We start from the raw sequence: 26,080 nt of genomic DNA, 5'->3' as shown, positions 1-26,080 counted from the left end.
AACATTAAGTGAGATTTCAACATTTTATTAAGAACCAGCTTTCACAAATCACATATAAACACAGAAAAGTAAAAAGAGGTAACAAAAGTAAAAAAACATTTGCAAAGTCAGGCATCCAATTTATATAAAAATATTCACAAACACAGTAAGACAATGAATACACCTATCAACCCTTAAACTCCTAAGTAAAAGTTTTTTTAAATATATATATATATATATATATATATATATAAAAGTGATTAAAAAAAGACAACAACAATACAATACAGCAACACCACAGACTGGGAAGAGGGAATTTCAACAACAATGATCATACAACAGATGTTGCTAAGAGAAAAGTCTCCTGAGAAAGATACTATATAATAGTATACATCTTGAGTATAGCATGTCTGCACATTATAAAGTGCACTTGAATTACTAGTCACCTCTGTGCTGTGTGGGGACTGCAAACTGGTCTCCTCTTGGATGGGTTGGTTCTGTTGTGTGTTGTTCTTCCATTTGTTGTGTTGTAGCTAAATTATCCCCGTCTTTCCTAGTAGACCCAGATGGTCCAGTGCAGTTTTGAATGCTATCTCTGAGCTCGGATAGCTGGTGAGAATGGTTAACAAGGGTGCTATTAACATGAAACAGATACCCATCAGAGTGTCTCTCTAGCTCTCCTCGAATTCTCTCTAGGTCATCAGCCAGGTGTGCCAGCCCTCCACACTGACCCTCCACACGGGCAACACGACCCCCGACTTCATCTACCTCCTTCTGAACACCCAGGGCAGTCGAGCGGCAACCCTGTAGCTCTCCGGCCACTCTGCGCCGCAGATCCTGGAGTTCCCCTTTCAGACGGGTCAACTTTCGCTCCCCAGTACCCAACATAGATGCCTGTCGTCCCACCAGCTGAACCACACCCTTCACTTGCTGTGCAAGCCTCTCTTCTCTCTCTTGCCAGGTGAGGTTTGTGTGGCCGACCTCTCTGATCACAGAGCCAAGAGACTCTTGCAAGCCACAGAGAGATCTGTTAACTGAGTTCAAACTAACTTTCAGCAGGGTCACCTCACCCTGAAGACCTTCCTCCTGTTTCTCAGCCAACTGGACAAGAAGATTATATAGCGTGGTATTGAGGTTGTTCAATCTCTGTACCTGTAAATCAAGTTTTCCATTCAGTTCCTCGTGGTTGTCCTCAATTTTCTCCTCCTCAGTCACAGAAGGAGCTGCATATCCTGTAAGAACAGGCTGTGGAACACAAAATGAAGTGCACATGACCTCTATGGATTTAAGCTGTTTCTTTAAACCGTCCAAATCGTCCTCAACACTTCTTCTGAGTGATTCTACGTCTGTCTCCAGTGTGGGCACAGCCTGACCCTCTAGCAAAGTTGGTGCTGTGACATTACCTAGCTCGTCCACTGCAGCCAAGAGCCGACTTTCAAGAGCCTTAAGCCTCCCCTCAATTCGAGTCTCCAGGTCAGTGGACACTTTTTTGTTAATGCTCGCCTCCTCTTGATTCAATGCGATATTAATCTTGGACTCCACATAAGCCAGTCGGCCCTCCAACATGCCCTCTATATGGTCCTTGTGTCCACCAAGTTCGGCACGTAGGTGTATTTGGGACTCATTCAAGCCACCCACTGACTGCTCCACATGAATTATCCTTTCAGTTAGACCTGATACAGCAATGCAACAACCCTCTTCAGGCTCCAGGTCTTGAAGCTGAGCCTGAAGTTTTTGGAGTTCTTTCCTCAATCCTATGGCCCTGACGTCTAGGACTTGCTCAATTTGATCTTGTCCATTTAAAAGTTCCTCCTTGCACTGTAGCCGCACCTCTGCCATGCGACCCTCGCAGCGCACCTCAGCACTCTCCACACGTTTTTCAAAGCCATCTAAGATAGCCACCCGAGCCTCACTCATTTTGGACTCCACCATAGTCTCCAGGGCCTTTTGGAATTCAGTTTGAGTAAGGTTCACTGACCCTTCAGACAATCTTTGAAGGGTGTTGTTGTGACCAACAACGGCTCCTCTCAACCCTTCCAGCTCGGATGCCTTTGCCACAAGCTCTGCTCGCAGCTCTGAAACCTTTTCAGCCAAATCGACCAAGTTTGTGAACTGCCCCACCACATCTGAACCATCAATATCTGGTGCACCTCCAGGTAAATCTCCGAAACCCACAGAAGAGTCCCTAGACAGGGAAGGAGCAGCAATTGGACTGGGTGCAGCAGAAATAAGTGCATTCAACATCCGGTTGGCGTCCTCACGGAGGGAAGCACGCAAGCTGGCCTCCAGGCCTGTCACTGTACCACGGAGAGTCTCAAGACCAAGAGAGAGTCGCTGCACATCCTCTTCTATCCTATCCAACCGCTCATCTTCGATAATGTTCTCACCATGATCTGTGAATTAATCAAGTTTATTTATTTATTTGGTAAAAAAAAATACAGACTCTAAAACATCAAGAGTGTGTAACTGCATATAGCTTATTTACCTTGGTTCGTTTCACCACCACCAGAGGGCGCCTGTGCATTGGAAGCAGGCTCCATCTCACTGTGATCTGGTCGAGGATCTTGGTAGTCTGTGATTGGCTCATTCTCTTCTAGGATTAAGTCATGGCTAAGATCTTGGGGCTCTGGCATGGGTTCAGTATAATCTGCTTCTGGTTCTTGGTGGTCTGAATAAGGTTCAACTGAGGTATCTTGGGAAGAGGGCCCAGTATTAGGGCCTGGGTATCCATTCATGGCATTATATTGTGTTTGAGGTTGATTCCAGCGGTTTCCATTGAAGTTGGGATGAGGAAATTGTCCTTTAAATGAAGGCACTGGACCCTTTTGAGAGGGATTGTGACCTTTAAAAGAAGGCATGGGTCTTTTAAACGAAGGCACGGAACCTTTCTGCATAGGCAAGGGACCTTTCTGCATAGGCATGGGTCCTTTAAAAGAAGATATGGGACCTTTCTGTGCAGGCATAGGACCTTTAAAAGAAGACATGGGACCTTTCTGCATAGGCATGGGTCCTTTAAAAGAAGACATGGGTCCCTTCTGTGCAGGCATGGACCCTTTAAAGGGAGGCATAGGGCCCTTCTGCATATGCATGGGTCCCTTAAAAGGAGGCATAGGGCCCTTCTGTGCAGGCAATGGTCCTTTGAATAGGGGCCTTGCTTTCATTCCATATGCCGCAGTACAACCGACACCTGCATAACCAGGACAGCACTTCCACTCTAGCTCAGTCAGAGTCTTATATGCAACTTTAAACATGGGCTTGTAGTATGTGCGATACCTGTAAAAATAGACAGGGTGTCAAAAAGTGTATTTTTAAACATTAATTGCATATATGAAAGTGATACAATTATTAATAGCTGTTTTACTTTATAGTTGGGCATTTCTGACCCCAAGCACACTTGTTGTACTCTGCCTTCATGAAAGGAGTCGCTCCATCCTGTATAGTGAATGAGACAGTTCTCTCCACAACATAAGCACAGTGGTTCCTGAGAGAGAAAGAGTTAGTCAATGCAATAGTTAACACAATAAACAATACTTACAGCAATTATTCATCTTGTTCAACAATGTATTATTCTACATATACATTTTAATATTACAAGTTATATACATTAACATCTGTTTATGTTTCTACTATACAAATGAACAATTTATTCAATAGCATAAAGCAAAACAAATAAAAATCTGTAAACATTATCATTCATTGTGGATGATGATACCTAATACATTTACTAATGTTAATCTATAAAACTTTGTTGTAAAGTGCAGGGTTCAATTCACTCTGAATTCACCAAATTTGAGTAAATTTATGACTGCACCTCAGTGTAAACTAAACTGATTATGCCCAACTGAATTACAGGTATAAACAGGTATTGTGTCTACAGTAGATTAAGTCATCATGGTCATATTTTCTTAACAATCTTTATCAGCATGGAATGGAATGAACATTAACATTTTTACCAACACAGATGTCAGTAAATAGATCAAGTGCAGCAGTGCAGGCTGTATTGCCTCACAGTTGTGTCTAAAATTATTTAGTAACATTCAATGGCTATTTGGCTGTCTGTGCCATCAAATAAGACAATGATTTTTTTTCCCCACTCATGGATACTCACTTATGCCTGGCCGTTGGTTTCTCTGAGTTGTATTGAGGATTTGGTCCTGAGTAGAGGCTATATCGGCTTGATGCAGGGTGTAATGCTGCCACAGTCAGAAAAGAACTCCGAAGAAGAAGAAAACAGCACAAAATCATCTCCAGTAACATGATTTTGTATATTATCAATACTCGAAAAAAGAGAAAGAAATGACAGCGGGAAATCCCTCTATTGCCAGAACAAAATCTGTGTAAAAAAAGTGTAACTAGCTAGTCACATCTGTCCATGTTGTTCATAGTAAAATCATAAAATACTCTCTAAAACGACACGGTGTGCTCCAGTTGTGGTGGCGATGCTGGGATGACTGCTGGGACTGAGAGTCCTGGTCATCTCATAAAACACTGGACCACCTCATTTACATAGATCCACCCACCAAACACAATTCACACAAAGATGCTATTTTTGAGACCTGACCAACACAGTACAACAGAAAGAAAGACTTAAAGATAAATTATGATAACAATTTGTAGTATAAGTGAATTACTTCAGAATAAATCAAAACATACATCAATTATTAGTAATTATCGTGAATTGATATCAATTTAAAAGTTAGCTCTTGCCTTCTGAAAGGAACAAGTATATGACTGGTGTATTTATGTTACATTTGGCTGCATTGAATCTAGGTATGTGTTTTTAAACCCTCAGTCTGATGTAGCGTGTCGGATTATTGTCCGTTTTCTGAACACTAGATGATACAGGAGCATATGGGTCTGTACATAAGCTAAAAAAAAAACATATGGACTCACTAGCTGTAGGCTGCAGTGACACACACACACACACGGGCACAGCCACATGGAACAAATACAGTTTTACTCAGATAAACACTGGGAGTCAGACTGTAAATATTAACGATTACTTGACAATAGCAAAATAGCTCTAATGAAAAATATACAAAGTGAAAGAGCTCGTTTCCTGTTGACCATGTTTGTCCCATATTAGATTAATTGAAAAGCTGAACAAATGAACAATCACTGAAGATACCGCTCCTTTCTCTTTATTGCTGTCCACAGTGAGTGTAGTCTGTCACTAATGGAAGTGGTCGAGGCGGTGGTTGTGTTGCAGTTCTGGAACTGCAGGTCTGGGGAAAAAGTGAGAATTCCAAACACTCTTCACTATTCATAGACCTTAATTGTGCACAGCCCCCAAAAAGTCACCTATCACACACCACCAGCAAACAAACACACCACCTCAAACTTGCCTTCTAAAAAACCACAAAGGCAAAACAGACCATGCCTTTGTTTAATTGCGGTGGCTAATTAGCCGACAATGTTTACCCTGTTTCCAAGGACTGTGCTGCTCTCATGTGAGGATCAGGAATCTGTACGAACAGGCTCCTATTTTCACATTTTCAAATTTGCAAAAGCCCTGCAAATGTGGTCATACAGGTCTGAAATAAAGAAATCGGTCTCCATTTTTTATGTAAATCACTGTTAGGATAACCTGAAAACTAAAAAGTGTGTAACAATACATAAACAAACTTACTAATAATGAATATTTTTAGGAAATATTTGAGAGTTTCTTCAACTATGGCTGCATTTGCTTAAAAAACTAATTGTGGCTTGATTAAAAATGAAGTTTAGAAGTTATATTTATATTTTTTGTCAACATACTCAAAAGCATTTTTTTTTTTTTTGCTAGGTCAGTTAATTAAAATATGTATTCAACTTCATTATTGTGCATTTGGTAACAAATTTATACTAATTTAACTTGTACTGATCCACGTATACTGTATCTAAAATAGAAGTTAACAATCCATTTGTGTCAGGATTGTTGGATCATTTTCGTTAGCATTAACAGAAACGGGGCAGGGGATTTATAGTTCCCAGAATGCTTTGCAAGGGACTGGATAGTGAGATTAAATGTTTATTTTAAGTGTTGTTTTTTTAAGCAAAATTATAAAATTGTCAGTGTTTGCTTTTCTGTATGATTCAGTCTGGGACCAGGTTAAAATATTAAACTTTATCCATAGCAACATTTCAAAAGGAGAAAAAATAAATGAAGACATGGAAAGACATTCTTAGACAGTTGTGACGTTCATATAAAAAGAAAAATAATTTTAGATCGGTTATAGTTTTACTAAAAAGAAATCAACCTGAAGTTCAAGAAACACTCTGATCCGATGTTGCTTGTATCACATTTCCTTCTCAACAAGTAAAGCATTTTCAGCTCAAATCAACATTTCATGCCCATGTCATTATAACAGAATAAAATGAACATTTGATTGCTGAGAATGACTACATGCCTACATGCCATAGCTCTGGCTTATTTCAATTTCAAATGACTTTCTTAAGAAATTACTCCTGAAAGTTAAGTATGTGTGTCAGTGTGTCACCTCCCTCATATTCTTCACCAACTGACAAAACATGCACAGTATGTTGTTGGCACTGGCTTTCCACTACCACATCAGGCACACATACACCATTCTTCACAACCACCTCCACCCAGGAAGTCCACAGGATATGACATCACAATGAACCAGCTGTTCAGGCCTCAAACTCTCATAATGCTGTTCTGTATTCAGTAGTGGGCAGAGCCTTCATTCATCAGGTGTAATGATGTGTTACACCTCAAGTAGGGTGGAGCCCTTTTTCATTTCAAATCACAATTTGTACCCCTGTAGAAGCTGAAAGTACTGAATGATTTAAAGAGCGCAAAACATGGTAAATAGGCTATGGGCTTGTGTTCACGGTCCAATGTTTATTATAAGGGGAAAAAATTCATAAGCAGAAGTTTTAGAACAGCTTTGGCATGGATAAAGGTGCATTATTTCTTTCTCACTCTCTAGTGGGTTTTTTTTTTCTGTTGCCTTTGTCTGTTGAAAAAAAATGAGCACCAAACATCTACATTCAACTCCTGATGGTGAAATCAGTCGAGTCAACTGTGTGTTTGTCTTATATGTTTGGTGTGAAGTGTGGCTGATGGCTGGCACATTTCCATTACACAGAAACTTAAAAAAATGAGATCCATACTGATCTACTTTTTTAGTTTCTATCTATAATAGTCAATGGCAAATGGGTGATGGATTCACTATCAAAATATCGAAAAGTTTATGGATATTATACTGAATTAAAAAATGTAAACCTTTAGGCTAGGCTAAAAAAAAACATCTCAGCACAACACAGAAGCAAATTACAGAAAATAGTCGAGAGTGCTAAATTGCCAAAACAACATCACATGCAATCAGCGATGCTACAGGACATTCATGCATGCCGTCACTACTCAAGGTTGTTAAGGGGACAAATTTGTAGTACGCCACATTGTTTATTTCCCAGTGATGGGGAAATAAGCCACAGGTCAGTCAATAATTATAATGTCCATTGAAAGTATTTGTTGACATCCATCTATAAAATTAATAGTTATTCAAAATATTCAGTTTAGCGCTAGATTCTTAAAGGAGTAGTTCACTTTAAAAAAAAAAAAAAAAAAAACTTTTGCTGATAATTTACTCACCCCCATGTCATCCAAGATGTCCATATCTTTCTTTCTTCAGTCGAAAAGAAATTAAGGTTTTTGATGAAAACATTCCCGGATTTTTCTCAATATAATGCACTTTAATGGGAACCAAACGGTTCAAGGTCCAAAAGACAGTTTTCAGGATGACATGCAAGCGGTTGCCATGGTAATGAACAACTTGCTTGTTAAAGAGAATGTATAACGTTAATCCTGTATCTGAACATTACTAAATATACAGCGCGAGATATTGATTTCTAACTCCAAAAAACTAGTTAATGAACCAGCTCTTCTTCAAGGCTATGCTGGTTTCAAATCTAGTCGTGTCTCCTTCATTGCATATTTTTAGATTTTGAATATATCCCTCCTCGGCATACTGTAAACTGTAACCCATTTTGCCTCAATCTGGAGGATATCACTGAGGATTTGCTCCAAAAAAGGTCACTGACTCTGACACGCACAGGTATACCTCTTCCCATCATGGCAATCTCTTGCGCTAGTCGTGACCATTTGTTTGACGGGTGTAGTAACAATAACTAGGGGGCGTGGCTTTTGCGAACAGTCAATTCCATTTGAAATAATGTCAAATTGTAAATAAATTAGCTTATTTTAAGCAATCTCAACATTGAGGCCACATATAGGCCTTTTGTCCGATTTGATGCAGCATCAATGCCACATGACTGTGACGTATGCCATCAAAGTACCGCAAGATCTTTTCGAGAGTAGCTGGAGAACTCAGCCAGGACAGCTTGATGACGTCACAGCTGTTCCACAATTCGCCGGATTCACCGCAGGACAATTATCACGTGCGTTTTGTGTTTATTCCATAGATTGTAAAAAAATATGGACGTAGTGTCCGTGATGTCACTCACAGGTTTCTGAAGAGCATTTTTGAAGCCTAAAGTGGGCAGGGTCGGCTGTTGCCATCTTGGCAGCGCGTCACCTCTCGTCGTACCGGATAAAATAAAATGGGCAAAGAGGCCTCGCGCTAAAGTGACAGCGGACTAAAAAAACAATAGTTAAAGTACATGTTTTTGCCCTTGGAAATATTATAATAGTTAAAAAACGTAACTAAAATTAAATACTCTTTTAATAGCTGGGTTTCAGTCACGTGATTATAATGACACGCGAAATTCAGATGGAGGGCAGGAAATGAAGAGCGCAATGGACAACATGGAGGAAAGTACGCACTGTACTACTTTACACGCTATTACAAGAGAAAGATATAAACAAAAAAAAAATCAAACATATGTTGGATGTGATCCTTATGTTATGAAGAGGGGTGATTTTTCAACTGAATTGAAAGATTTTCCAGCCATCTAGGCGGTAGATATCAGCAACTACCTCGTCTTGCAGACAAACCTTGACTTTACAAAGTTCGGAAACATTACACATTACACAAACATAGCCACTTTAGTTGTATTAACTCACCTTTGACGAAGTGCTCACTGCAAACACACGGGCAGTTTCCCATTCGGCTCCTCCCGACCGCAGACGTGGGTTTGCAAGCCGTTTTTTTTTTCTGAGTTTTTCGGTCAATTTCTAGCATTTCCCCCATTATGAACAACAACTTTTAGTACACGATAAAAACTCCTCGTGGTCTGATCGATTTAAGTAACGATAAACTACGCAAAACATAGGCATTTTGAGGATTTGTTGTAGTTCTTATTAAATACAGCATGTCTCCTGTCCTCCATTTGCATTTCACGGCACGCCATGGCAACGCAGTGGCATGACGTCATATGAAAACAAGCCATTCCGCGGGAAATCGACTCGAGCATGTCTTTGCTTTACGTCGTCACACCTAAACAAATAAAATAAGGGGTCTCGGTATAGTTGGATATTGCGTGAGTGAGGAAGTTGGAGGTGGAGATTTATAGCCTTTTCTCACAGCGGTGGCACTTTATATAATTAAACTTATTAATTTGTTGGTGGATCCAGAAAGGGTCAAACGACAATCACCAGTGACCAACTGGAGATTCACCCGCTGTAAAATGCAAACTTCGGAGTGGTTACAGAAAAAAAGAGACTTCACTTCAACCGGGCCCATGCGAAAACAAGGATAATTGTTGTCAATTCGAGAACAAAGAAGGCTAATTTGTACGGTTACGCGATCGTTAGATTTAATCAGCGCGATTTCTGAAATGCTTTTTTCCCACTTAACGTTAGTTGGTCAGAACAAAAGTGGATTTACTTAACTGTTCAGATGACCATTTCTGTTGAAAATTCATGTCACATTTCCAAAAAGTATAGTGCGGTTCGTTTATAACTTCCGACCTGGCTTGGCCTAAAACCATATAGCCTAAAACGTGTGGAGATGCAGATACTATTGGAGCTCAGTCAGCGTCAGGACCGCCGCACACCGAGCAGCTGAACTCAGTCAGGTGAGGTCTTGTTAAAGATCTGCTGAGAGAATTGAGGTGAAATGCCTCCCTCTAGTGTTTAAAGTGCAAGGACAAATATCATGCATTTTTGAGGGGTTTGAGTTAAATAAACATTTAATAAACATGATTATTAGGCTACTGTACCCTAATTGCACGGGCAATGACTCTATGAAGTCAATAAACTAACAATAGAATGATTAAACAAATTTCCGAACTTTGGTCATATATATTGCATGATGGGTCACAGAAATGCATCCCCATATTGTGCTGCTTGCTGAAGTTCACAGACTAATTACAGGCTTTGCCTGCTGCCACAGACGTGAGAGAGAATCAGACGACAGTTTCTCACGAAACACCCCTTTGGTGACAAAATGACTATAACGATTAGAAATAACCTAATACGCCAAGCAAAAGGTTTTACAGATAAACATTTTTAATTAGGCTACTTTTAAAAAAAAAATGTGTAGGTAAAAGAGGCAATTTAGCAAAGCCGGTTTTATTTGTTGCATGCTTTTAAAAAAAAAATAGCATCTACAATTGCTATTAAAGCTATATTTTATTTTTTTATACATTGATAATATATATTAAATAGCCTATATAGCATACTTTATTTAATAAAGATTAATTTATTACTTATTTATGGATTTTTTAATTTATATTCTTCTCAAAATATGAGAATCTTCATGACAGAGGTGGTTGAGGTGAACAGTGCGCGTGGGGAGGCGTCAGCGTGAGAATGTGCAGCGCGCGATATGTAGCCTGCTCTCATATTTTACATTGTGAAGCGCGAGTCGATCACTACACACTGGATGTAGGCTACCTGCTGAAGAAACACATTTTAGTGCGCTCAGGGTGGAAATGGGACTCTTCAGCTCGCAACTTTTAATCTAACAGGAGCATTGTCGCAGAGTCTGGCTTGTTGACATGGCAGTAGACGGTAATTATTTAGTTTTATTTTCATCAAAAAGATTATTGTAGTAGTTAGATCGCACGTTGCAAGCTAAAGATGACTCGAAGTAGCCTATCAGTTGTCCCATAATACATTTTCAATGTAATTTCTCAAAAATGTTTGAATATTTAATAGCCTGTGGTATAATTTGAATGTATTGGTGTTGAAATGGCACTCAGGTGGGCATTTGCATTTCTTATATTTTTAATAATTTAAATATAGCCTAAGGTACATCTACTCAGGATAAAATTGCCTTGTACACAGTGACATGGTTAGTTTTAAAGCATTGGTTGGCAGTCTGATAATTAATGTGTGTATGATGTCTCATTCATTTTGAGGGGCTTTAGTGTGTACAGTGTCAGCCTTTTAATATGAATCAGTTAAAAAAATATTTGAGTCATTTGCAAACAATATTTTTTTATTTATTTACCTGGCTATCTAGTATAAGCGTAAAATGGCAAAAATAATTAATTTGACATTTTGTGCAGTTTGAGTAAACTCTATCTGTTACTGTGAACATTTTGTAGTTTTGGTTGTGTTAATTGAAAGGTGTTGACACACAGGCTAATCGTGGCTTCTCATTGACAAAATTCGGCTCGGGAATCCACGACTCGACATGTCCTTCAAAACCTCAAAAGAAAACCCCAATCTTATTTCTTTTTCCAATCTGAGATCTCATTAAAACAGAGTATCTATACTTTTCTGATGAACCAGTTACCTGCTGAGCAGTTTGTGTCATACACCAATTTAATGATGGTTTGCATATTCATTTTTGCATTTATCTGCATAGATTATGAGGCCAAACAGATCTGAAGAACCTATCTCTCTCTCTCTTTCTCTCTCTCGGTCTGCAGCTCATTACTTCACACAGATGTTGTGTTTCACTCCCTTCCCAAGTTCAAATCCCTCATGCTGTTTAGAGATCTTTGGCAAACTTGCTTGGCTCTCACGAGAGCACATCGTTAGTTCAGTCCAGTGGGTGCAGCAGGTGACAAAAACACCTTGGCCTGGATTTAATAATGTGCTTTCGGGAATGAAGCACTGTCATGGATGATGTATCTGTAATTTAATATGAATTTAGAAATTTGTCTTTGGTTGATTTACTCTTTCATTTTGGCAAATTGAAGTGTGGCTGTAAGCACATATTCATTGAAGGAAAAATTCAACTAAAAGTTTGTCATTCTGAATACATTTCTTTGGTAGACCAGAAATTGATGGTGCTTTTTGCATATAATGAATATAAATGGTGATCAGTGCTATTTAAAGCTAATAGAATGACCAAAAAAAATAAAGATGCAATAAAAGTTCAATTTCGGTCTTCTCCTCACTAACATATCATATGACTTCAGAAGAGTTAAGTCATATTGAGTAAATTTATGGTGCTTTTTTGCAGCTTGACAACGACTCTTCATCTTTTACTTTTATAGTATGGAAAAGAGTAACATGAGTATTTTGCTAAGTTACTCATTTAGTGTTTTTCAGAATTAAAAAAATATGATTTTTACATTTTTTTCTTTATGATTTAGACACTGGAAAACCTAACACTACTCTGAATATTCATCTTACATTAATCCTTAAGTTGTTTATGGTCTTGAATACACGGTCTTTTTGCAACAATATTATTCACTATGCCATTAAAAAACGTATACTTCTATTTAGCAAGGTCACATTAAATTAATTAAAAGGGACATTAAAGGCATGTATAATGTTACTCAAAATTATTTTTCGAATACTTTTCTTTAGAACTTTATATTCATCAATGAATCCTGAAAAAAAAAGAATATATGGATCAACAACACAAGTGATACCAGCATTCATAATAATCTTTCTTTAGCGCCAAATCAGCTAATTAGAATGATTTCTGAAGGATCATGTGACACTAAAGACTGAAAATTCAACTTGCCATCACAGGAATAAAATACATTCCTAAATACATTACAATAGAAAACAGTTATTTTAATTTGTAAAAATATTTCAAAATATTTGCTGCCTTGATAAGGATATGAAACTTCTTTCAAAACCATTAAAAAATCTTACCGACCCCCAAACTTTTGAACAGTAATATACAAACTGTGCTGCCATAAACTTTTCTATTTCCCCTTTATTGTAAGCTTTCAAGAGGAGATACTGTTGTTCTAGATTTAGGAGTCCATCTTTTTGCACACAAATATAGCAAATAAGCACAACATCTGTCCAAGACTAACAGGCCTTGACGTGTTTTCACCCCCCAGCCACAGTATGCGACATCTCTCTAATGTCTGCTTCAGAGGCCCTGCGATGAAAGACTGTTCAACTCTGACTCCATCCCAAATGCATTTATACAGGCAGGCATCCCCCATACACTCTTGATGAGGACGGCCTTTGTAGCCGCCTGCAAGGCTGCAGGGAACGAGAGCAAAAGACATCCCTTTTATCTCATCCTGGCCTCCACTTTCAAACACACACACACACACACACTTAGTCTTTCCCTCTCATAAACTCTTGCTTATGCACACACGCACATGCAGATATAATACCATCACACGCACACTGCCATGCACAGAGATGACTGATTGTACTCGTTTGTACCAAGACTAAGGTGGTGATTAGAAGCGTGAGGTTTTAATGAGCACATACCCACACTGTATCTGTCTTTGTCTGTTAATGCACTGGCCTCTCGCTGCTTGTGGGAGAAAATCTGCTTAGACTGCCCACCGACTCATTTACAGTCGCCAGTCGAGCGAAACTATGAAGTGCTGGTCTGCTGTTTTGCTTTTTGAAATATGCACATTTTCAGAGTCTTATACTCACAGCTATAGAAATGTACACATTTGGAACACAAACAAAGATATTCAGCAGACTATTTCATCTGTTTTGTTTTTTTTTACAAATTTTATCTACAAACTGAAAGTCAGTTGGGTTTTGTTTCAAAAGAAAAAAAGTCACACAGGTTTGGAACAACGTGAGGGTAAATAAAGGATTTTAAGAGTATTTTAAAGCATGTTTTGTACCAGGAAGGTCTCAACAAAAGTTTTCAGTTAATTGTATCATGAATTGCAAATGCTAGTTTTGTCTAGCTCAGCAAGAACTTATGTTTCCGAGTCGTTCGGTGTTTAGCAGCACTTAAAGTTTAAGTTTTCCTTCCTGGAAATCTGGAGCCTCATATGCTTTTCATTAGATTACCCCACAGGCTACCAATCTGCTGGTTTATCACCCTCTGACACTCTAATGCATAATTTTCCCATTAACTTTGCTGACTAGTATCTTTAGGTATTATTTTGGGAAGAATCCAAGCCGCCCAGTCAGCCGCAGCAGATACGGGTCTTTCAAACATTTCATTTTCTCTTTACTTGAGCCTAAACCCTTTCTTAACCACCAAAACCCCTAATGACAAACCCAGTCTTTGAACTGACCTGTAACCACAGCATTTTTGATCAATGTAAACATTGAATCTCCCACAAGGCAAGCTGTACATCTCAGTGGTCCGTGTCTTTCTGAAGGGGGAAATGAAAACACAAGTAAGAAGGATGGAATGCATATGTCTAAATGAATGGCAATTCTCTCTTTTCGTATTGCAGCGGCCTCCAGTTTTACCTTCTGTCGCCCTGCGGTGGAGTACAGGGCTCTTCCTGAGGATTTTAAGTACCAATTGAGTCGTTGTGCAGGTGGAAACCTTACCTGGCACGAGGGGCACGGCCGCAAAACAGCGGGTGGTCGAACGGTCAAACTTCTGCAGCAGCCTGGAACTGAGGGACTGCAGGTGAGACCAAGACGGAAATATTTACCGAACACTTCAGTCCATCTTAATACGAGTCATGAGAAAGACACGAGTCCTCCTCTTCTGATTAAATAATATAGATAAGAACAAAGGCAAGCAGTTTATTATATATTTCCTGTATCAGATTTATTAATCATTAATCTCATTAATATTACTTAAGTGTCAAAACTGAAGCTCTTTTAAGCTTTTTCTACTGCATTTTCACATGATATTGCAATTGATCAAAAGAGGACATTGTGAAAGACCAGTGTTGGGCCAACTACTCAAAAATGTTGCTATTGCTGATTACCATATTCATGAGTAGGTCTTGTGAATAGATAAACTAGTAACGTCACTATTTGCAGTGCAAAGGAATTTGACAGCTGTGAAAACTAGGGAAGTAGGCTGTTGAAACTAGTTATTATACAGCAGAGCTAATGCAATGCAGATTTCAGATTTTTCATAGTTTGTTCATTAAAAGGTGTGATTGGAGAATTTGTGTGCAAATATAATGTATGGCTGTTGCTTGTTGCATTATTAATAGTGTGAACATTTTTTTCTCAGAAATGCATTAAAAAAGGTGGAGATGGGCAAACTGGCAACAAAAGGCTTCCTCTCTCTTTCCAGCCATCTAAAAGCTTTAGTTTGAAGTGAGCGAGTTATGCTGTTAGGCCAGAGGGTAGTGAAGAGAGAGAACACTACACAGAATGGCTTTAAAAAGCCTTGTGGGCCTCAGGTCACATGGGCACTGCTGATTTGAGCAGCTATATGGGTCGTAATGTGTGTTTTTAACTTCATTTGATCTTCTGCATTAGCATATTAATGAAGCAAGTGCCTCTAGTCGGGTGTGCAGAGCTTTGTGGGTCAAAGTCAGTCTCACCCCCACAATTAGACTCCTCTTAGAGTTTACAACAGGTTTGCAGATAATAATTAGACCCAAACCTGATTTTGTTAAACTCAGATAGATAATGTTATCTTAATGAGTTTGTGTTCTGCCTTTAATTAATAGTATTCAAAAGTAATTACTTAAGGCAAATCCAGTGTTCTGTGGTCATTTCCATTTTCTTTTCCATTTCTCTTTTTCTAGTGCTAAATTAGTTTTTTTATCTCCTCTGTGAACTTAGCAGAGGTGCTGTTCATTTGGACATTGTGTGTTTAGTGGATTAAATATGAATTAAACTATGTTGTAAAGGCTGCATTTAACTGATAAAAAATGCATTAAAAAGTGTAGTATTGTGAAGTAATATTACAAATCAAATTAACTTTTTTTTTTAAATGAAATTTATTCCTGTGATTTTCAGCGGCATTATTCCAGTCTTCAGTGTCACGCAATAAATAAATAGCTTATTTTCTGCTCAAGAAACATTTATAATTACACAATGAAAATGTCTTTGGCTTCTTAATGTTTGTCTGGAAACTGATAGGTATTTCAGATTCTATGATTTAATATAAATTTCAAAAGAACAGCATTTTTTTGAAATAGAAATCTTTTGTAACATTATAAATATCTGTACTATCACTTTCGATCAATATAAACTGCCCCTGCTGAATATAAGTATTATTTAAAAAAATATATACCGACCTTTTGAACGCTATATACTATATATATACAGTATATATATATATATATATATATAATATACTAATATTTAATGCATAAACATGGCAATCTTTCATCTGTTTTTACTGTCTCATCTATTTTTATTTCAAATCTCAAACACCTGTGCAATATCTAAATCGTTTACAAATGTTACTTTTTGCCAGTTGTAAGTAATTGGAAGAGGAACACTAGACTTAAGGTGAATCATCCAAACTTGGGTTTAATTTTGTTGGATTTTGCTGAACCGGATCAGAGTGCAAAGGTTCAGAGTGTCTGCCTTTGATTTTCCAAAAAGTGAATCCATGATCAAAAGCTTGGTGTGATCAGACGTCTATGTTAATTTATTTCTCATGAAAACCCCAAACAGGAGCTGATGAGATTCTAACTAACCTCTGAACTTTTTGGGCCTTCATTTAACCGTCGTTAACGAATGCTGAACCTTGTTAGCCTTATCCTGCAGACAGTGACAGGACAGAGAAACAGCCCTGTTTGATCTCTTCCCCTAATGGCTTCATACACAAATGCTTTGTTCAGATCAGCTACTCTTGTTAGTATTTTTCTTAACCATGCAGTCAGTTTATAAAAGACTCACTGACATCTCACCACACAGTGGTGCTCATCCCAGAAAAAAAAAAGTTAACAAAGAAGAAAAGAAAATAGAAAAACATGTCACTTTTATCACAAATGTTTTCTCACTTTCATCAGTGCTCTTGTTATTGTCTATAAACTTTGCCAAGGCACGCCACTTTCCGCAGCCATGCCATCTCAGAAAGATCAAAGAAGAAATGAAGAACTCAAGTTGACTATTTGCAGTAAAAAAAAAAAGTGACTTATGTATGCATTTGTGCACTGGGGGCCATTTTTGATTGTTAGGGTTTGTTTTTCTTTTTCTTTATTGTGCTCACACTGATTATCTGGGGTCTATGTGAATATGGAAATCATTCTATAAATAATTAACATCGTACCTTCAAGTGTTCCTTTCTCTAGACTCATTTGAATGTCATAGTCCAATTCAAGAGATAATCTTAATATAAATAATTGGAATTAAATCTGAGAAATGTTGACAGCTACTTAATCAAATCCATATATAAGCCACACAAAAAAAAACAGTATGTTCATGGTTTACTAGTTAAAAAAGATGGGTGCAGATGTAAATGCATTCACTGACATGCTCGATAGTCTCATATTCTCATCTGCAAGAACCTCTGTGTGTTTATGCCCTACAGAGAGCATTAGAGACAGTTGAGATGTGCATCCCTCCCAAAACCATCTGAGTGGAACAGTCACTTATTTAGCCTGTATGTGTGCATGCATTCATACATGTATGTGCATGTGCAAGAATGTATGTGTGTGATTTCCTGCAGTTGCAGAAGAAAGAATTCCCCACTGCCCTCAAGGGCAAACACAGCAAAGGCACAAAGGAGAAAGTTGCCTGAGGGAGAGGAGAGAGAAAGGGAGCAGCAGAGATGGGGGAAAAACTGTGAAGGAGAAAGAAAATTGAAGATGAACTTGAGGGATGGGGTACAGATGGTTGCAAATGGCTTAGAAAAACAAAACAAATAGAGGGCGAAGTGAGAAAATGGAGGGCTGTGATTGTGTGAGGATAAATGACTGTTAATGAAACGGAACACTAAGGAAAGGGAAGAAAATATGCAAAGCGCAGTTATTTTATGAAACAAGATTTGCTTCAGGACCCAGAATTTATGGCGACCCAACATATTATGAAATAATAGAATAGAATATATAAATAATGTATAATATTATAAATTAGAGTTTGATTTGGTGCCTGTGATGTCAGAATGTGTTGCATTTTTTTCAGTCTTCAGTGTCACATGCTTCTTCAGAAATCATTCTGATATGCTGATTTGGTGCTTAAGAAACTTTTCTTATTATTACATCAATGTTGAAAACAGTTATGCTGCTTAAAATGTTTGTGAAAATGTTTGTCTTTAATGAATAAGTTCAAAAGAACAGCTTTTATTTGAAAAAGAAAAATATGTAACATTATAAATGCCTCACTGTCACTTTGATCAATTGATTCTGTCCTAGCTTTTAATAAAAGCATTAATTTCTTTCGAAAACAACATTTTGCAATGCTGTGTCACATCGAACAACATTATAATATTGTAAGTCACTACGCAATCCCTCATAAACTGTGGCTAAAAAAATTGCTGAAATTATCTTTGCCGGATGGTTTTGTATAAGTCTAATTAGTCTGCGATCATATGGAAGTGTGCGATGAAGGTCAAGCGAGTGTTATTGTGGCTCATGTCACTAGCGTAGCCATTGTAACGAATGCTAATCATTCTAAAATGGCCTTAATTTATACAGCTCAATGTGAGAATCATGGCCATGTCCATCAGGCGGCCAATGAGGTGGCTGCGTGAGATGAAAACATCCATCTTAATCACTACCAGTGCATGACTCGGAGCATTGTTATTTTTTATTTAATTTTAAGAAAAATGAAAAAATATGTATATTTCCCAGAGGTCTTAGTAGTAGGAAGAGATGTCTATCTGTTTATATTCTTTTTTTTTATTACTGTGCAAGAGATTGATTTCAAATTAATAGTGATATAAAAAAAATTGTGCATTCATGCATGGTAGGACTCCAGAAGGACGCACACAATTCAGTCACATTTTGCGATTTGTTTTTCGGATCCACTTCTCTGTGAATTGCATATTTAAATTAGTTTCCCTGTCTCTCTCTTCTTTACCATGCTCTATTTCTTTCTCTTGCAGTTACGTTCAGGAGAATCGTACTCTGTTTACCACACCAGCCCCACCTTGCCATGTCTCTCCAGGCCAGTGGTTCTGTGGTCTCAGCAGGACGTGTGCAGATGGCTAAAGAAGCACTGCCCGCACAACTACTTGACCTACGTGGAAGCGTTTTCCCACCACGCAATTACAGGTGTGCGATCCAACTTTTAAAAAATAAAATAAAAAATAACAATTGTGGCTATTCTATATAATTTATATCCCTATACATGATGGTAACATGTAAGCCATTATTCATATGAAATTATGCATAGTAACATTCTTGGTAAAGTCTCACGTCACAGTAGTGATCCTGCAAAAAAAGCGATACTGCATACTCAGCTGTAAGCCCAATCTCCTGACACCAACACATCTACTGAATCTCATATGGTGTGACAGAAGCATTACTCTTTTAGCTGAAGGTCAGCCAACCTGTGCTCATACTCTCCTAAAAACACGTATCTTGTCAAAGACCTGATAGTATTTCATTCTCAACCTCTGAATTTTAAAATTACCTCTGAAATGACTCTTTCCTGCTCCATTTTCAATATTCTAGAAAAATGTAAAGCACAGGAAAGTCGCATATACAGGATTGGAAATCTGCCAAATATGCTAATTTGAGCCATTGTAACATTGTGACAACTCTGTAGCTTGTCGCGCCACATAAACATGCACCGCTACTTGCCGGAGCTGTGAAAAACAAAGAAAAAAGGTCAATTTCAAGATTTTAAGGGCTTCCAAAAAAATTCAATTCAATTTTGATTTATAAAGCATGATTAAAAATAACAAAAGACCTAACCATAACATACATTCAGATGAATAAACAGAGCATAAACAGTAAATCAACACATCACAGATTATAAGACTGATCAAAAAGAAATGTTTTTAACTTTAATAGTGGTAATGTACATAGGGGCAGTTCTGATTTAAATTGGCAAGCTGTTCCAAAGTTTAGAAGTGGCTATGGCGACCTCAAGCTTTTGAGCAGTATTGTATGTTTGCCAAAACATTAAGTTGGAATACATGAAAAGTTTTGAATGGCCATCAGTGCAGAAAGATGCAGCCAGATGGTGTAGTTTCAGCATCTACCAGCAGGGGCAAATGTGGCCATACTTAACCAACCAAACCTTGACCCCCTCGACCACCCCAATTACCCCCTTTCCACCAAAAAAAGAACTGGTTCGGAGCTGGTTCAACTTGCGAACCCCTTCAAAACCTTTTTGTTTTTCCACTGACTTGAGTGCCCAGGGAACGACGTTCTTCCGTCACTGTGTACGTCGCCATTTGTCTTTTAGATAGAAACGCTTGCAAGTACAACATTACTTTGGGATTATCTCTAACTCGTGTACCAAGAAGGCTTTAAAAACAATTAAAAATATGTAAGTCTTTTAATCTTTTCGTTTGGTATGTAATCTTTTCTGAATAGTTATGTACCCCTGTCTTGTGTCTTTTTTTATTTCCATTTATTTGTTCTATATTGTGACTGTTTTCTTCTTTGCTTATAATGTCGTCAATAAAAAAAATTACAAAATAGAAACGCTTGCGTTAACTTCAAGCATAACAATTACAAAGGCGGACTCCATCGTGTTTCTGCAAATGTTTCTCCTGGCTTTGCAATGGGCAAAAAAGATGTTTAGAACACATCTAAACCCGCCCCCAGGCCCCACGTAAGCATGACGTGGTAAAAGAACGGTTCTAGTCCAGCAAAGAGTTGGTGCCGCTTTGGAACCAGTCCTGGCCGAGAACCGGCTCTTTGGCTGCCGAAACAAAAAGAACTGGTTCGTGCGCAGGCACCGGCTCTGAACCGGCTCTCAAAATGCTTTGGTGGAAAATGGGCTAATGTCTCTCCACTAGCTCGAAGCTAAGACTCGCTGGCCATACTGATATCCTTCATTATTTTGGTTGGGTTTGAAGAATTCTAGCTCGTATATGTGTCTCATATATCTGAGTGTGTCACAGGGTCTCACTCACAGCATAGGGCGCTGCTTCTCCCACTCACTCCTTGAACACGATCTCGTTCACTTGGGACCCATGAGGTTCTTCTATTCTCTCGGTGGACACAAAGCATCGAGATCACAGACACGCTAGGTGAGATTCAAAGAAAAGGAAATTGAGAGAAAAGGAATTCAGGGAGTTAAAAAACATGAGGATGAAATAAAGCCATAATGGTTTTTCTGCAAAGCTGTGGACTGAAGTGTTTAGAATCACAGCACGAGAGGCTCAGTTGGATACAAAGTGGGAAATGAACCTGGGGCGGCTTGTGGCCTCAGGCAGCATGTTACCATAGTCACACATGCAAAGATCACTGGGGACACAGCGATAACAACCTTACGGGGATTTGCAATGCTGTAACTTGTTTATAGCTGCCAGCAAAACTGTGCATTTATAATGTAGAGGCTGCAGAGCTTGTGTGTTTCCAAAGAGCCCATGCCTACTGAAATTGTCTCTCTTTCTGACCATTTGTCTTTGTCAGGTCGTGCTCTTTTGAGACTGAATGGCGAGAAGTTAGAACGGATGGGTTTGGTCCAGGAGACACTGAGACAAGAGCTTCTCCAACAGGTTCTACAACTACAAGTACAAGAGGAAGGGCGCAACCTACAGCTGCTAAGCAGAGGTGTGTGTGAATAAAGTGCAAAAATGAGGAAGAAAGATTCTGCAGCAGGTGGCATGACCTCAAGCGATAATGTTGCATAATGAAAAATGAAAGTTGTGGGGTTTGGTGTATTTGTGCCTATTTATCTCTCCCTAGCAGTGTTATAATGCTTCAGTGCAGGGGGTTTTACATTTTTTGATGACAATATGTTGATGCCCTTGAAAGGGACATCATTCCAAAAGCATAAAGCCACCTATAGTATAGACCCAATTATACTGTGTGAGAAAAATATTAAGTCCTAATATGTTGGTACAAAAAATTTATTGATCACTATTTCAATGGTATTAGCCAAAAAAGTGATTCAAATAACTTATTCAAATACATATTTTTCATATATTGACAGGATTTTTTTCTAATCACAATTAGAGTTATATTAGATGCATAAACCTGAAGGCTTTTTTTTTAATAAAATGATCAATGCACTCAAAATATGTATCTTATTAATTTTATGAATGGTCAGTAGTGACAAATAAAAATTATAAAAAATTAGTCTCTTGTTTATAGTCCCAAGTATACTACCCGTCAATATTTTGGGGTTGGTAAGATTTTTAAAAATATTTTTGAAAGAAGTCTCTTCTGCTCACCACGGCTGCATTTAAAATAAAACAACAATATTGTGAAATATTATTATAATTTCAAATAACTGTTCTCTATTTTAAAGGGGTCATGAACTGGCTTTTTAAATGTTATTATATTGTTGTCTGAGGTCAACTTATAACGTTCGCTTGGTTTTTGCATTCAAAAACATCAACATAAACAAGTAATAGGCTATTTTGTACCCTGGTTGTGAGCCTACCTAAAAAACAGTTGGTTTTTATGGGCGTGTCGCACTGAAGACTTGGAAGTAAACACCCACTGCTATGAGTGGAGAACAGTTTTGCATATTATAATGAGTTTAACTCACCCGTCGGTGTACGTGGGGGAAAACGTCCTATGTTGTCAAATGGCAACCGGATTCGCCCATACATGTTCAACCCAGAGTCCGTGTGTTGCACAATATTCCTGTCAGATCCAATATAGACGGCACAGCACCGTTCTTTACTCTTAATCAGTCTGCAAATCCAGTCTTGTTGACAAAACAATCCTCAGTGAAATGAAGCGAACAGACGACGATGTTTTACCTCATCAGCTGGAACGTCATTAAAAATAAATTTTATCCATGCAGTCCTATTGGAATCCACAGGAAGCTTATGCAGCGACTGTCTTGCACAACCAGGCACTGCACAATATTCTGTATTGCTCGGTAGCGATCCAGTTTGTCATCACGAGGTAAGCATGCACATGTATGATACTTATGTGTGTAATGCGCGAATCGGTGGGCGGGGCTAAACCTGCCGTGGTGAAGCAGGCGTTGATCATCTTCTGCGGGGGTGGGGTTTTATCCTCTTTGTCGTCATAGTTCCCCACTTTTAAAAACGAGTCGTTTTTAGAGGCTGTGTCAATAAAAGCTTTTATTGGACTAACAAGGACGTTTTCAGTTCTGAAACTTACAGGATATTCTTATAATATGATGACCTCTTAGATGTCAAAAGCTCAAGGAAAATTTGATTTCTCAGTTCATCACCCCTTTAATATATTTTGAATGTATATTTTATTCCTGTGATGGCACAGCTGAATTTTCAGCAGTTATTACTCCAGTCTTCGGTGTCGCATGACATGATCCTTCAGAAATAATTCTGATATGCTGTTTTGGTGTTCAAGAAACATTTCTTATTATGTTGAAAACGTAATATTCTGCCAAATATTTTTTGTGGAAACCCTCAAGATTCTTTAATAAACAGAAAGTCAAAAAACATGTATTTTTGGAACAGTATAAATGTCTTTAAATGTCTTTGAATAAAGATTTCTATAAAAATATATATATTTCTTACTGACCCCAAACTTTTGAACCGTAGTCTATATTAAAAACCCAACCCCAGAAAGGAAATATTGTCTCGTCCATCATGAGCATATGTAGTTATTTTTACACATTAAATTAATTCATTCATTCTTTTGTTCTCCTTTCTACATTTTCTTTCACTGTCCCTCTCTTCTCCAGGGCTATCTGGAAACCTGTCATAGCTTTAACCATGCGTGGGGCAGTTCTACCACACTGACTCTGAAGGGACATCAATATGTCTATTGAGGTTGAGGCCAGAGACATTTGACTGGAGCTGTCAGGGACTGGAACACGGGGACAGGTTTCAGTTATACAGCTCAGCCTCCACATCCTCACTATGCTTATGAAAAGGGTGTCCACCTCGGATTACACCTACAAAAGGAGCTTTCATGTGCACCCTTTGATTTAACTATCCCAAATCTGCTTTAAAAATCATAAAATGAAGACGAAATCTGATGAAGGTGGACCCAGCTGGCTGTACCAAAGCTCCCTGGATTTTGGAAAAACTCAGATCTAGATTAAAGTCTACAAGACGTTCAACAGTAACCTGGATATCTGGCAACACTATCAGAATGTGCAAAAGCCGTGTTGTTATGAAGACCTTTTGCACGCAGAAAACAAACTATTTTCTGCTGGAATGTGACCTTACCAGACGTGCCCTCAAACGTATCCGTCAAGACTGTGGTGTCGTTTAAGCGAAATGTACTGATAGAGTTGCTGGAATCAAATCACATTATAGATGAACCTAAATGATTCAAACTTGCATTTGTACTCTGAACTCTACTGGACTTCCTGTGTCTGGCTATAGGCTGAACTGGTATTTGTTTCTTGTAACAATACATTTGCTTTTTAACTTGATTCTGTTTCTGGAAACAGAGATAAAAAGCGTTCAAACGAGTTCCCCACGTGACAATGACAACAGCATTCTCTCTTAAATGTTGGCCACAAAAGGCTGTGTAAATTACAAAGCTCTGTAAGTGTCTGATAATTGCAGATGACAGATGTAAAGTTAGGGCAAACAGATGACGTGCTGCTTTGTGTCCTAAAAAGACTCAAGTCTGCACTTGCACGAGAGACCACTCAGATAACCCACATCAAAACATCAAGATGATGCAGTGCGAGAACCTAAAAGCAGTTTGAGACACGCACAACTTGTAAAAGTGTATTCCTGCATTATTTTGTGAATAGTCTCATGGTTAGTTCCAATCCTTGATTCTGATTGGTCAATAGCTGTGCTTTATTCATGATAAAACACGGCTTTGACCGCTTCACCCAACGGTGTTATTTGCCACTGCGCAACACTGCAGTTCCTACGTAGTTTTTAATTGAGCTTTCATGCATATTACACATTGGAACGTTGTTTCTGTTCACGGTCAGGGACTGTTTATTTCTAGCGGAAGGAAGGCTTTTAGTGTTTTTACTTCATGAAAGTTGCACTAATACATTTTTTAAGATAAAAAAATATGTATTAGTGGAAATTTTACAAAGTTGCACTAATACATATTTTTTTATTCACGATAGTGCTGTATCGTGAATAAGTAACGGCTAAAGGGCGTTGTTAGGCACAACTCGAAACGGAGTAAATACAACATACATCACAGCCTCTCGTACCTTATTGCTTACTTAAGTAGTAATGATATGAGTCTGATTCAATAACATGGATTGGTAAGTGTTGTGACACCATGACTGAAACATTCTTCTACTGTGGGAAGTGCATTGGCATTTAAGATGTTTTAAAAGATACTTTAGCCAATCGTTTTCTACTGAAAAATGATGAACTAGTTCAAGGATTATCTTTACTTTATTGAAAAGCTAATTGTTTTGTCATTTAAACAAATAGGGAAATGTTTTTTAGACACAGTTCGGATTTCACAATGTGCTTTTACCCGCGGGCAGCGCTGATCATGTTAAATCTGGATTGTACATTCTCAGAATGCATTGTCACATTTTCACATGATGTACCAAAAGAAGCATTTGCATTTTTTTCACACATATTTATATGGTTGAGAACTTGAGACCTACAGCCATAGACTAGTTCTAATTGATCACAAATGTTGAATATCAAATGCATTTGTAAATAATGATTTGCATATGTGTTTTTGACATTGAAAAAATATTTCCTGCTGTTTTACAAGACAGGTTGTTTGTGATCATTATGAAACAGTAGCCTATCTCTACCCTATCTTGAGAATGTATGAGTATGCGTGATTTGGGAATTAGTTTAGAGATAACAGTACTCAAAACAAGCTGCACTCAAGCTGTTTTGTGCACTTTTTATTTCAAATAAAGTCAGCCTGCACAACTTTAATCAACATTTTTAAAGAGAATTTGTTTTCTTTCTCTAATAATTGTTTTATATGGGTCATTCCTACAAATCAGGGCATTTCAAAAAAATGAAACCTACTTTTTGCATTTATGCAAGTGCATTTGTTTTATAATAAAAAGAGTAAACAGAAATTATTCATAATTCTCTTAATAATTTTCATGTTGAATTCTTTAGAGTTAGGCATAATGGGCCGTTCACATCAAGGACTATAAAGATATAGT

General features: G+C 38.1%; 2 protein-coding genes across 2 annotated transcripts; one reads left to right on the top strand and one right to left on the bottom strand.

Annotated features, from left to right (window-relative positions):
- Positions 1-273: 273 nt before the first annotated feature.
- On the bottom strand, positions 274-4,270 carry emilin3a (elastin microfibril interfacer 3a). Its single transcript, XM_039657787.2, has 4 exons — positions 4,088-4,270; positions 3,341-3,460; positions 2,465-3,252; positions 274-2,372 (listed from the first exon to the last, which is right to left on the bottom strand). Exons 1-4 carry the CDS (start codon positions 4,234-4,236, stop codon positions 418-420), a joined length of 3,012 nt encoding a protein of 1,003 aa, XP_039513721.2. The 5' UTR covers positions 4,237-4,270; the 3' UTR covers positions 274-417.
- A 6,425-nt stretch (positions 4,271-10,695) lies between these two features.
- On the top strand, positions 10,696-25,971 carry samd10a (sterile alpha motif domain containing 10a). The gene is made up of 5 exons (XM_039657781.2): positions 10,696-10,897; positions 14,467-14,648; positions 18,987-19,155; positions 21,475-21,615; positions 23,693-25,971. Exons 1-5 carry the CDS (start codon positions 10,885-10,887, stop codon positions 23,713-23,715), a joined length of 528 nt encoding a protein of 175 aa, XP_039513715.1. The 5' UTR covers positions 10,696-10,884; the 3' UTR covers positions 23,716-25,971.
- The last annotated feature ends 109 nt before the right edge of the window (positions 25,972-26,080 follow it).

This window comes from Pimephales promelas, chromosome 14, assembly GCF_988280905.1.
Source record: "Pimephales promelas chromosome 14, fPimPro1.hap1.1, whole genome shotgun sequence".
Taxonomy (NCBI): domain Eukaryota; kingdom Metazoa; phylum Chordata; class Actinopteri; order Cypriniformes; family Leuciscidae; genus Pimephales; species Pimephales promelas.
This window is presented reverse-complemented; position numbering and strand designations above follow the sequence as displayed.